Source organism: Apteryx mantelli, chromosome 3 (genome assembly GCF_036417845.1).
Source record: "Apteryx mantelli isolate bAptMan1 chromosome 3, bAptMan1.hap1, whole genome shotgun sequence".
NCBI lineage: Eukaryota > Metazoa > Chordata > Aves > Apterygiformes > Apterygidae > Apteryx > Apteryx mantelli.
Genome location: NC_089980.1, coordinates 66,365,127 through 66,379,169, shown reverse-complemented (window position 1 = coordinate 66,379,169; position 14,043 = coordinate 66,365,127). Strand labels below are relative to the sequence as shown.

The following is a 14,043-nucleotide window of genomic DNA, read 5'->3' as shown; positions in this document are numbered from 1 at the left end:
AAACCCCACACATGCTATTTCCTATCCTAGAGCAGCTGCAGTGTGGTAATACTGTATTTGAATCATCTAGGTCTTTCCAGGCTGCCCACTGAGCTGGAAATCTTGGCCCTCAGAAGGTTTCTTCCCTTCTTCCTGGCTGGGTAGAAAGAGTCCCCCGTGGTGTTCAGCCATCTCCCAGCTGGGCCAGAACCAGCACAGGTACAAAACCAAAAGTTACTGGCTTAATACAGGCAATCCTTTAAAAATACTTAGGGTCCAAAGTTTCTAATTTCATTCGAGTCCATTAAAGCCAGCTCACACAGTAACTCAGCTATTGCCTTTGTCAGCGACACTGTTTGAAGCTGACCTTCTCCACGGCTGCAGCATCCCGAGATCTGATAACACAGCCTTTCTCCGAATCTCATCGCCCATTCAGAAATGCACCATTTGGTTTCAGGATTTCAAGCTTCGCTTGCTGACGGAGCACATTGCCTACCCAAGGCCTTCTCTTTATTCTTAGTTAGTTACCAGTGACTGCCTGTGCTTGGTTCATTGATTTATTCCCTTCCTCAGCCTGCTGTGTGTGACCTTGCTCTGTTCCACACACAAGGAAGGCCATGCTCTGTAGCAAAGAATGACATACGCCCTGCATTGAGGGATAACCCACTGAAATGCCTCTGCCCCGTTAAAATAACAGAATGTGCCCCTTCCAAATTATGGACAAAGAAGGAAGCCACAGTCAGGTTTAAATACACATTCTACATTACATTATTATCTACTGCATTTTAAAAAGACTTGTTGGGGCAAGAGAAGGTGGCTTTTTGGACACTTCTTTTTATTTGATCTGTTATTTCCACTGCCTGCTATACAAGTCAGAAAACATTAACATTGTCCCTTCAGAAAATGGCAGTTTGTGTAACCGTATAGCTTATCTTTTTTTTTTTTAATTTACTACTGTAGCACTAAGCAGTCACAGATGCTGCCTAGTAGATGGACAATGTTCGTTTTTGTTATCAGCATTCAGAAGTTTTTCAAGAATGACCAGTGAGTTCAGGAGCCTTGCTTTCATAGTGCTCCAGACGAGAAACATTGTGAAGAGAGAATTATGTTACTATTTTTTTAATAAAGGTTCTTCTAAAATGTCCCATGTCGGATGCTGAGAAATCAAGAACATTCAAATTAGCAGTTAATTGTGAATGTCTAAGCCATCGGACTTAACAAGCTTGCAGCAGAATAGGCAGTGTGCATTGCCAGTAAAAGAAAATCCTCAGGCTGGGTGAACTTCAGCTAGACTATTTAGGCTATAGAAACTCTATATTTGCCCACAGAATATTCCTCCATGACGTAAAGAATGGCTCATCTCTGATGTTCTGGAGGGATAGAGATTATTTCATCATTATTAATCATAAATACTTTAATCCTATTTAAACTTTTGAAATACACCCACACAACATCAATCGTCCCTCAGCAGGATTCCCATTTGTTTCATCTGGCATAGCTGCTCCTTACAGGTGACTCCACACAGTTCGCATCAGTTGCTTTGGCAAAAATAAATCTTTTCAAAGTCATATTAAAAATACTTCATTATTTATGACTTCTGTCAGTGAGCAACTGAAGGGTGATGGGCAAGAGAGACAGACAGAGAGACACTAGCTGTCTGTTCCTCAGCATTTATTTAGGAGTACGCCTTAAGCAGTAAAAAAACATTAATTTTCAGAATTTGAAGAGGTCAGGCTGCTGCTCCTGCCTCTGATGCAGTCACCTTGGGCAGGGTCTCTGCAGCCAGGAGGCAGGTCTAGTTTGGTGGTAGCCAGCAGCTCTGTGGGGAAAGATGTTAGAAAGCCACTAATCAGGCAAGATACTCCCTGCCGTTTTGCTGCATTTTTCCAAGTCACTGCCAGCTTCCTGTAGTCTCCTCCTGGATGCTTTTGACATGTCAGCTGCTAAAAGGACTGACTCTGCTCCTTCAGGAAACTAGAAATGAGAGAACGAGGGAGAAGAAATACTGATACACCATTAGATAGTAGCAGCATCGTGTTTAGGAAGCTGCTGTCCTGACAAGCTCTGTTGTCAAAGCCGTGAAGCGCACTGGGATTTGAGATGAAGATTTTTCCCTTCCTTTCTCCAGAGAGAATCACCACAATCTGTTTTGACAATGCAATCTAATATTAGATGCAGGAGAGCTGTATGTTTGTTTTCCTATGGGTAAAAGCATATATAGTACACAAAGTTTTCAGTACATTGACTGTTAAAGCTCCATAAATAAGAGCGGAAGGGATGGTCCATGGTTTTTGACACTAAACATCAGCTGTATGCCAGTCTGAGAGGTGTACAGGAAGGAAGTACTACCCATTTCCTGGTTTTCGGCTCTGGGGTTTGCCGACGCCACTTTAGGCAGCATCTGTGCGAGAGTGGGAGAATCTGTATTTTCTACCTGAGTCCCAAGGGGAACAAGTAGGCAGGATGTGCTCACTGGAGTCCTTTTAAGGCTCTGTCTCTAAGCAGAGATGGATAAAAGGCAAAATATATTGTCATGATCCAAATAGGAGATAGTGCGAGAAACAGGATTAAACAGCCGGTTTCTGTCATGGCATTTGGTTAATACAAAGCAGTCTTATACCCTGTGTTGTGAAAAACATTTTTCCATGATCTGCAAAGCAGGAGAGAACAGTGAGATAACAAAACTGCAGACAATAAGATATATTTAGGTTGGAACAGGATGGACGGGAAAGAAACCTCAGAGACGGAGACGAGTGTGCAACAGAACAACAGATTAAGTAAAGAGAATTCAATTTTATTTAATTAACACCAACAAACATTATAAAATTTAGGACTCAGCCTCAGAGTGTCTGCATTACTTGCCTCATGATTTTTGAGGATTTGGGATTAGCAAGATTCAGACCTGGAGGGAACTTTGAAAGAAGTGTAAGCTCAGGATATTCCTGTCCCTGCTATTTGACCTGGCCTGCTAGCCCTGATGCATATTTCTGACAGCTGCTGCTCTGTTTCTAGTTAACGAGTCAGTGGTTGGGTACATCAGATCTGAATGATCCTACTCTTATAATAGTAGTAATAATAGTAATAATAAAAAAGTCAGCCTCATCTGGCTGATCTTAGATTTTTGAACCAACTCCCAGAGTTTTAAGTGCTTTTTTTCAGGTGCTTCCTGCCTAGAAAAATACACCTTCTCTCTTATGAAGATTCTGCTTTTAGGAAAAAGAAAAGATGTGAAACTCAGGACTGGGGCTGGGCATGACAGCCTAGCTTTGTGTAACAAACAAAACAAGAAAATATTATGGGTTATTCTAGTTTATTTAAGCTCTTGAACCCCTCCCTGGTTAACTTTGCTGGTGCTGCAGAGGTGGTGTAATTTTGACACATTTAATTCCTGCTGCAAAAGGGATGAGAGCAACAGAGAGGAATTCTGAGGGAGGGGAAACATTTGTTAGAGTTAGATCAGATACCAACCACAACCATAAATAAAAGCTGTAGCAAATATAAGTACTAAGAGAACAGGGAAGCAGCTAACTATCAGATTGAAAAAGTCATGCTAATTTCAGAAAGCACTTACAGAATTTCAGATTTGAGAGGTAAGTAGAAGGGAAATGTTAAACAATTATCTTTCATACATTTCTCACAACCCTGGCATTAAAACTTCTTGCTTATTTTTGAAGAGTCTATATATATTTTTAAACACTTTGTCCTTGCGTCAAGGACAGAAAATCCAGTCTTACCGTGATTAAGTGCTGAGCTCAATGCACAACTTCATAGACAAAGAAACAATCAATATAATATGCTAAGTGGCAGCTCTTGACCAAGGCACATTGGAGGACAAAAGAAAGAGCAGACGCATGAGGTAGACTATTAAAATTTCAAGGATTTATCATTAAATAACATGCACCACTGTAGTAAATTGTTGATATGGAAACAGAAATACCTTTGACAAGTATAAAGAGGCAAATATTACAAACAAGTTACACCTTGCACAGCTTTTTTCCAGTTTAGAATCATTTTGTACTTGTTTAAGTCTAAACCAGCACCAGAGTAATTCCCCAAAGGGGTCTGTTAATCTGGCTTTCCCAGTTGTCAGAAATGCCTTAATAGGACAGCTGAGGTTTAGGAGGCATGAATTAAACAGATTCGGATGAAAGAACATTAAATAATTTCATTTTCTATCAGAAAAAGTTGTCATTTTGTCTTAGCATATATGCAGCTATAACTATTCAAGAGGCTTTTTTAAAGTACATACATAGAAGTGACAGAGGTATTTATTTTTATGTTTGGGTTGGCAACAAACTCCCATCCCTCCAAAAATAATAGCATACTTTTTTCTAATTTCAAGGATGAAAAGCTGCAATATTCCTTACTGGCAGTAACAGCAGAAACTACATGCATCACAACCACTGCAGAATGGAAAAGGGCAATACAGCCTGCCGATGCTCTGCCTGACATACTGGCTTATTAGTAGCCCGTGCATTGGATTCAGGGTTGAGCAAATTAGCAGGTACATGACTACACAAATGTGCTTATATCTGCATTACTCTTCAAGAACTGGTACTCACCTCTCCACAGGGCCACTGCTTGGACCCAGCGCAGAGCTCAGTGGAGCTTGAGGAAAGGAGGTTAATCTCATTGACAAGTGCTGGGTTCAGGAGACACAGATTTCTTTTTTTTTTTCTAAAGGACACAGAGAAGTTCTGCACTTGGTAAGTTTATATGGCAGCCACCAGTTATTTTTTGTTTTGTTAGCTGTGTTACACCTTCAGGTTTCCAGACAAGAACATATTCTGTGGCCCTGTGCAAATGCTACTTGAGCAACTTCCATACGTTTGGGGAAGAAATAAATAAAGGCCACATTTTTCCTTTTTTCTCTCAGAATGTAAAAGAAAGCTTGATTAACTTCAGGAGCTTTGTTCTCTCCTTATTGTACGTGACTGAGTTGCATTCACACACTGATGGAAGACATACTTTGGAAAGTGAAGTCAAAGAAATAAGGAAAAGTGAGTAAGCTTCAACAGTACTAGACTGTAATTCAGAAGACACTTGCATTTACAGCATCCTTTCTAGTCTTTCAGAATGATTTGGGATTAGCAGCAGAGCTTCTGTGGCAGAAATAGCATTAGAAGACACATTTCCCAATTCCATGCAATAGTAAAAGGTCCTTAAAAGAAATAATCAGGCTGTTAAACCTAAGGGAAGGGGGAAAATTAATGCAGACTATAGACAAATGCACCATGACAGTGCTTGAGGCAATGGATGCTAAAACTGACTTAGTAACTACTGCTTTGGTAGGCTAGAAATTAAGACTGGAGAGACACGAGAGGAAAAATGCAGCTCACTGAAGGTCATCAGCTGCAAGAACAAGGTGTGAAACTGCCTGAGGGCCCACCTCAGTACAAGCTGAGTCCAACACCATCTCTGGTGTGGCTGTTACAGTCAGACAAGGTGTAATCCTTTGCATTTCTAAAGTTGTGAGGCAGCACACCGGCACACTCCGCCCAGTGTTGTCCAAACAAACTGCAGGCAAGCCATGAGCAGCATCCAGAAATGCTGTTTGTTGTGGCAGCTCTTAGGAAACACCTGAGGAAAATTTTTAACCTACCAAAGCAATAGTTCACTAAATCAGTTTTAGCATCCTTCATCTCAAGCACCATCACAGTGCATTTGTCTATAGTCTGACATGGCTCAGACTCCATACTGGTTACCAGGCAAGCCTGAGGCACCCACCTAGGTCTCAGAAGGGCACCGCTCTTCCCCTTTATTTGCTTTATGGGGCTACCCCGCTACTTATTGCGGTAGCAGAGTCTGCACAGCCAGATGTGGAAGGCAGGTGCTGAACCAAAGCCTAATCCAGCCACAGTTGAAGGGAGACCTGCCTGTGGTCTCCCAGTCTGTGTCTCTTTCAGCCACCACCATCACAGATTAGTTTCTCTTTCTGGGAGACAGCAGCTGCTGGTGAAGCTTTGACATATTATCCCTATGGGGATACTCACCGCAACAGGTCCCAGAGGCCCCATCTGAATACTGGCTATATGAGGGGGCACAAACCTGTCCACAAAGCCAGAGCAAGAGTCAAAGCCTAGCTGTCAATAATGTAGGGTCTTCATGTAGGAGGTAGGAACACTTCTGGTGTTCCTATCTCCCTCTGCCACAAACAGGGTGGTCAGAGAAGTCTGTGGCCTTGAAGCGGTTCTGCTCCTGTATTTTTTGTTTTTTAGCTATTTGCTCCAACTCCAGCCCAACACTATACTGATAGTCAGACTGAAATTTCTGCCAAGGACTACGCCACTATATTTTTGATTTTGAACTTGGCAAAAAAAGTTCAAATAAATAAATAAATACCAGTGCAGCAATAGAAGATATTTAATTTACTACCAAACAAAATCTGTTAAATTCTTCCATCCAAAAGAGCTTTGAGTCTTAGATACATTTTAAAAAATAAGTTTTCAAATAGCTCAGTTTCCTTAATTCTAAATAGTTAATCTCAGTTTTTGCTGGACAACAGGAAAGTCTACAAATAGTGTAAGCCAATAGTTCAGAAAATTTGGTCACTACTTCTACTGAAAAAATAAAATAAAAAGAACAGAGAAAAGCCTACCAGCACTAGATAACATTACTTCAAATGGCAGTTTCAAAACTTCAGAAACACTCTGAATATACACTGTTGGCAGCGTCCTACTGTTAAGAACAGATTTTGCAGCACCAGTTGCTTAGTGAGCATATTTTCTCTTCTTCACTTCAATTTCTCTCTAGCTTTCAATAGCAGCATTAATTACATTCACACTTACCATTTGCTTACTGCCAGGAAAAAAGGAAAGTGAAGCAGCATGACAGTCAAATAAAAACTAGTACAGATGAATATGTGTTACTGGTGCTGGTAATTTGATTTGATCACTAAGTAAGTATGATAAAGATACAAATCAGTTTGTTTTACTTGTTTCCTCTGCTTTACAAAATAATAAAGAAATTTTAAAGTTGACACCTAGAATTTTAAGGCATTTGATCCTCTTGACTGAACTGAATAAACTTATGTAATGAGAACTTATCTAGAAAAACAAGCAGTTTCAATTTGAGGATATTGAGAGACTGTGATCCCATTTATTCCCTCAGAGGACTCCTTACCTTTAACATAAAGTGCTCTACCTTCTTCCATATTCCACCTTCCCTACCCTTATCTTCCAGGTAGGTATTCCTCCTTTTTATGCGTTTCTCCAGCAAAACCCATAAATCTCTCATTTTCTCCCCATGCAGAAATATATGCAGTAAAGCAAGACCCTTCTTGGTTGTCTTAATAGCTAAACATGTAACTGTAATTTTTTCAGTGATGCTTTTTTTCTAGACTTCAAGTACCTGATCTCTTTTCTGAATGCCTCCCGACATTTCAACAACCTTTAAAAAGCTTTGCAGTAAAATACTGCATGAGGTTGTTCAGCACCTGCTTAACATCTGTACATGATGCTGGCAATGGCAAACCTCACTTTGGCTTAAGTAGCCAAGAATTAATTATTCCTTTTGCTACAGCACCTCACCAATAGTTCAACTGTTTGTTCAGAGAAAGCACCTATATCATCTTTCAGTATTCAAGCAACACTTTCCCACTCTGTAGATATGGTCCACCCAATTTTTTCCTAAAGCTGCATGTTTACATATGGCTTTCTTAACACATTAGAAATAGATTGCTGAGCAATTCAAAATTCACACACACTATTGCCTACCAGGGTAAAGCACCAAGGACTCCTACTGAGGGTTCACAATGTCAAAGAGTTCAAAGTGTGCAAGAGGAGCAGACACTTCACTCCTGCTCTTTCTGGTCACCAGCTTTAAGAATGGGGAAAGGTGAGACTCTCTTCCTCCCACATTTTCCTCAGGTGCTCCCTGCATGAATGGCAACTTTAGGAGTAAAACCCACCATAGAATAACTGGCAAAGGGGGCAAGAACAAGGTTGGGGAAAGAATGGCTCATCTGCTTCCTTCTATGCCACAAGAATATGCTATCCTGCCATTGTAGCCTCATGAGGCACATTGTATGATATGATTACAAGTGCCTTCCTCCCCTTTCTAAGCCAACTGGAAGAGCAACCACAGAAGACACCACGCTGTCAGCTCCTGCTGTAAAACAAGCAAAGGCTAATTATGTCATGAAGCAGACCCCAGAAACACACACTCTTGCAGCCTAGCTTTGTATACAGCAGAGGCACTTCAATACCAAAACAAAAAAATCAGCTTCACTACATATTTGTCACAGGGCACTTCAGTTCCTTTCATTAACCATTTTTAAAAGCCAAAAGGAAGCTTTCATTGCAGCCAAATGTGGCCTTTCTAACGAAAGCGGTCCAACCAGGGCAGTGAAGAGCCTGGGCTGTAAGATTTAATTTCAAGTTGTTTCAGTAACAGTGTGCTATTGATATGTCCCTTGAATATTGCCCAGAGCCAAGAACACCCACGCAGTATAAAGAGGTAAAGCAAAATGAAATCTTAAGTGAATGAGTTGATTCTCTCCTCACTTACACTGAGGCCAAGAATATCTCCATTAAGTAAAAAGAAGTGAGAATCAGACCACATGAGTCTCCAGGAAATTTATGCCAGCTGCAGACAAGAGCTATTTAGAATTCATTTTTGCTTACCAACACTTTTAAGATAGCAAAACATTTAGGGCAGGCAGAGAGGAAGCCCTTCACAGTACTGACTACTCCATTCACACACCAGACAAAGTAAAAAACAGTAAGGGCTGCCCCAACCTTCACTGTTTTTAAGTGTATTACTGATGTCTTCCAATTGGTTCCAGAAGTAGTAGAGTGCTATTTTCCACAACCACTTCAGTGCCAGAGGAAGAGAACAGAAGATGCAAATAGGTGAAATGCACAGTAAGGCTTTTTTTAGCCAAGTAACAGGAGGGAAAAATATTTGTAGAGTAGCATTTTGCTGTATGAGGAAAGAAATAACCAGTGCAGTTTCCATTGTATTTCTGATTTTGCACATCATTATTATAAAGGAAGAGAAAATCTGTTATACTTAGAATTTGTGAGTTTGGGTTTTTAATGTCATAAAGTACATCTGTGGATGTGGACAGTATTGGAAACAGTATGTTCAGACTTGGGGTTGTTTCTAAATACCACCTGCAAAATGTCAACACCTATAACCACCTCAGAAGTTGAAAGGGTTCTTGTATGCTATCAGCTGTTTCACCTCATATGCTACATGTATGCGAGTAAGTTTGTCAGGGAACAGTACTCATGAGCTGACAGTGTTTCAGACACCAACTCAATACCTTAAACACTATTAACAAGTCTCAAATCAAAAGGCTTTTTTTTCCCCATTTTGGATATAACAGATTTGCCTCTTGCAAAAAGACTCTCAATGGTTTACAAGCCAACACACTTTCTAGAGAAAGGCCTGTTAAAGTCCTTGCCTAGTCAGACGTCAGCTGTTCCCTAGTGACTAAGAATTCTCTCCTTTACCACACATCTTGATTTCAGTGAAAATCTAACAAAAGGCCCTCTTACCTCAGGACTTATGGAAGATTTCCATAGAAGCCCTTTCCTTCAAAGGATAAGGTTGGTCCAAGCTTGATCATTTAGACCTAGCTACAGCAGATCCTCTACAAGGAGCACAGACCAAGGAGAGACAGTCTCCTTCTCCTTGTGGTAAGAGAGAAGTTATTCACACAGGCCTCTTTTAGCACTGAAGACATCCCACTGATAATGCTGACAATAGTGGCAGACAGCAGCACAAAGTTCCCACTGATTTCCCTGGAGCACAGGTTTCACCTGAAGTGCTAATTAAAAAAAAAGAAAAAAAAAATTGCTGTAAGACTCCATAGATAGCCAGAGCTGAATTGCGACTTCATTAAGGTACAAGATTTAAACTTAAGATGTTGCAAGACAAAACAACCAACAGCCTTTCCTCAGCACTGCTGCAATTTTCTTGAGGGGAATTAAGAGAGGCGGAGAAGGGAGGAAATGGAGAGGAGCACTTTATGAAAGATCCCTGCTGCAGCCCTTCAGTAGAGAACTGAGAGTCGCTCAATTGTAAGGGCACCCTACTCTTAATTCTGGGGGAAGGGAAAAAAGAAGCAGAGTATTTATCTGAAAGAAGTTCCTTGCCTTTTTTTAACCCTTAAAGCACAGGGAAGGAAGGCCTCATCTGCATACGACTTTCAAAAGTGAGGCCATGCACCAGGTTACAGCAATTCTGCTGAGTGATACTGGGTGATAGCTTTCATTGCACGTTAAAAGCCAACTAGGGCCTATCTTGCTGGGTTCCCGGGTACTTACCACCACACAGGCCTCTCTATGATGATTGAGTCCATGTTACCAACCTACTCAGCAACAGTAGTCTTATAAAGTGTACACATAACAAGTCACAAGTTGTTCCATTTATTTGAGTAAATATCTGGTAAATAAAATCATAGGTAAACATTACAAAATTAAATACATTAAAAAAGCTTGCCAGTATACATAAAATTAACAAACATGTACTTCTTTTGAAAAATAAAACATGTTCAGAGCACCCTTGATATAAAATGCCTGACTAGTGTCACTTACCAGCATATGGTAGCTTATAGAACATTTTAGGACGTTTTCCAGGAGGGAGCAGGGATCTCTCTTCTGCTCTTGCTTTTACAAGCAAGAGAACCCAAGTTAAGATGTCTCCCTACTTCTCAGGGCAGAGCCATAAGCAAACACTATAGTATTCTTTGTCTACTTTAATAGAGAGGAATCTGCATTTGATTAAAACCACATCACTAAATACAAGACAGTGCTTTTAATTCATTTTCATAGCACTGCCTTTTCCTCCACTGTGAAGCATCTTTTAAATGGTGATAGACATTTCTCTAGATATCACTGCAGGCCCTTATTCGGTGTTGGATAATACAGTTCCAAGACACCATGAGGTGGAGAGGAAATGATCTGGCAAGGCATCAAAGTCAATAAAATAACTTTAATTCTACAAATTAAGCCCTTAAAATTCCCAGTTCTCATATGCTGTGGTCTTAATAAGGAGATATGATGAAATTCTTCACCGGGCTGCTTTAAGGGTATTTAGAAAAATGGCAGCACTCATTTTAGTAATCTAAATTGTTGCTTTCTGGTAGCAAATTTGCAATAACCACCATTTAAATAATTTACTGTAACAAATTTTTCCTTCCATCCATGTGAAACAGTATTCACAACCCACTTTATAATTTATGTACAGACAAGCACAAGAAACTTGACATCCATGAGTTAAATGTACAACCAACTTAAAAAACGTTATCCAACTAGTTGCAAGGAAAAGTCTCCTAGCTGTGTAAATTTACAAGATCTTCTGATTCACCATGTAGACTGGCTGCCCCTCATCACTAACTCTTGGATTCTTCTCTTGCTTCAGTAATCCTCAAGTGAAAGTTGAGCAGCATCCAAAATGTTGATATTCTTGATAAAAAAAAAAAAAAAAAAATCGACACTTAAAAAAGAACCCTTAGAACACACAAAAGAACTTCCTTGAGTAAAAGTCAAAACTGAATGAAATCAAAAAAGTTGTGGAGATAGACAACTATTTTAATAAAGGTCTTGTATTCAAAGTCCAATTTCCCTTGCCATGTCTTTTACGGAGTGCTACTACTTGGAGTTATTTATATACTCTTCTTTTGAGGGGGACTGAGTTTCCTCATTCCTCTTATCCGAGTTAGCAACTCTTTGATAAATTCCTAGGAAAAAAAGATTAGAAAAATATAATTTATGATCCCATAATACCACAATTTTGAGTTTAAAAAAAAAAAAATCAAATTAAGTTGTACATCTTTAAGCTTTTACTCTTAAGCTGGAATCTCTCTGGCCTGATCTTCAGGTACCTTAAGTTATATGCATACTCTCATCATACAGTGGAGATGTGAATAATTAGTTTTTCCTCTGCATGGGTGTTTAGGCTTAGATGCTGGTCATCTTCCACCCTTCTACTACACAGGACCATCTACCAACTTGTGAATCAAGTAAAACCTATGACTGGATACAGTGCAGGTAGTCAAGGCAGAATTTCAGTCAGTTTAATCCTGCATAAAAATCAGTACTCCTAAAAGAGGTGTTTCTCCCACCATTTTCCATGTTGGCACTAGCATTTTGGTTGGGTGCATAGTCAGCTGCAACAGAGAGCTGATCTGGCTGAAAACTCAACTGTTTCTCTGTTGTCCTGTTACTTTTCAAGCTGTATCAGCTCTCTGAGCAGTTTCAGCACTCAGCCCCACACAAATACTTGTGCTAGTCAGCATTAAGGGCAGGGAAAAGCAGCCAGAGGTAGCAACACCAGCTTATGCCAGGTGAAACTGGCCGTGGAGCTCAGTGAACAACACTAATCTGGAAAAAATACATTCATGGACACAGTCTTTATCATAGTGATAGTTTCCCCAGCTTCAGTGGATTTTTTCTTCTAAAACTTTGTGGGAACAGAAGCTTATAGAGTTGCACCATTACTTGATATGCCTTTGGTATACAATTTCATACTAAAAACTGCAGATATGTTAAAAGCAAAATCACCTCATTATTGTCACAATAGTCAAATAATGTTTACCCATAGTACCATATATACCTACACAAAGGTTCTTATCTTGAAATCATTTAAGTATAAACATGCAATGTAATTATGGATTTAGTCAGTCAGGTTGATGTGAAAGGACAAAAAGTGTGACTTCCTAGATGATTGCTTGAGGTTAAAAATTCCAGTGAACAAGGCCACCACCTAAATGACAACATAACACCTTTCCAAAAAAAGTCACACTGAAACATTTATTATCCAGGTGCTACGCTATGCATAAGAAAACTGTCTGTAAATGTATATTTTAACTTGAGAGAGAGGTCAGTGTTGCTGCTGGGGCTACAAAGCTCATGGATATCACCCTGACAGAGCAAATTTCTTTCCTAACAATTTATGCATGCCTTTATTGGCTTGCACATACTGTTGCACCATGGTTAGAGTACCTGCACTAGTTATGGTTGCAAGTAACAGCAGCAAAGTCTGAGCAGCACAGGCATCAGCATGGGTTATAAAAGCTCACCAAGACCCTTGTATATCCTGGCCTCCACTCCTGAACTAGCTAGACCACAGTCAGTGCAGGAATACATCTATGCGTACCAATATCACACTTCCCATCTGGATAAGCGCATAGCTTAAAGAGTTGATTGGGGAAGCAGATTTGTTAAGGCCCCAGATCCTCCCTCTCCACCCCTTTGAAGTTGTATTTTTCCGCACATGCACAAGCCTCTGCAACAATATCCACTTTAAGTCTGTCAGAAATACAGCACTTAAACATTCAGGGGTCAGAGAAAGGAGGGAGACATTTTTACTACTAAAAACTCACAGCATTCAATGCACTATGTATTGATCCTGTATTATTTTCATCATCCTTTCATCCTGTAAAGGCCTGACAGAACATGCAAGACAAATGTGGCATGGTGCTGTTTGAAGGATATAAATACTCTTTAGGATTTTTTACTATAATATTTAAATGAAAACCTGCAATGAAATCATTACAGAATTATATTTTATAATGTGATCTTAAAAGGTTTTTACTTGGGATTAAAGCAACTAGTATTGTATCACAGACTGCATAAACTATTTCAACATCTCTTCCAACAAAAAGCTATATCCCCATCCTAGAACATCAGATTAAGATAAAGAGGGGAAAAAGACTTGGAATTCTGTTCTTCCTTTCGGACTACTTGATCGGTCTTCTGTTAAAGCTACAAATACTCTACTCGCCCTTTGCCCACCATCTAGGGAGTAACAAGACACTGCAAGTAGAAACTGGCCAGCTGCTTCACAGAAGTAAGAAGCAAAAGAGATTTCAGGAAGGGGCATCTGCAGAATCGACAGGGAAATCCATGAGTATTATTCTGATTGTATCCTGTCAGGATATCCTTATTTGAAAGACAATTTCACCATTTGTTTGCCCACGTTTTCCCATACCTAAAAGGAATTTGCACTAGGCTTCCTTTCAATATGAAATGCAACCAAGGGTCAGTTGATTTTCAATAGGACATAACAGCTGGAAGCAGTAAGGGTCAGGAGGGATGTGAGAAGAGAGTAGAA

The 14,043-nt window shown here is 39.9% G+C and overlaps 1 protein-coding gene across 3 annotated transcripts in view; it reads right to left on the bottom strand.

Moving 5' to 3' along the window:
* PPP1R14C (protein phosphatase 1 regulatory inhibitor subunit 14C) overlaps nucleotides 1-14,043 on the bottom strand; it is a 96,719-nt gene that overhangs the window by 30,737 nt on the left and 51,939 nt on the right. The window contains exon 4 of one of the 3 annotated variants that reach the window (XM_067294754.1): nucleotides 10,340-11,668. The exons of 1 other annotated variant lie outside the window; for it this stretch is intronic. In XM_067294754.1, coding sequence (XP_067150855.1) covers nucleotides 11,594-11,668 — 75 coding nt within the window. In that variant the 3' untranslated portion in view covers nucleotides 10,340-11,593. Of the gene's footprint in view, nucleotides 1-10,339; nucleotides 11,669-14,043 lie in introns of those variants that run through there. One more of the 3 variants, XM_067294755.1, reaches the window with a different exon arrangement.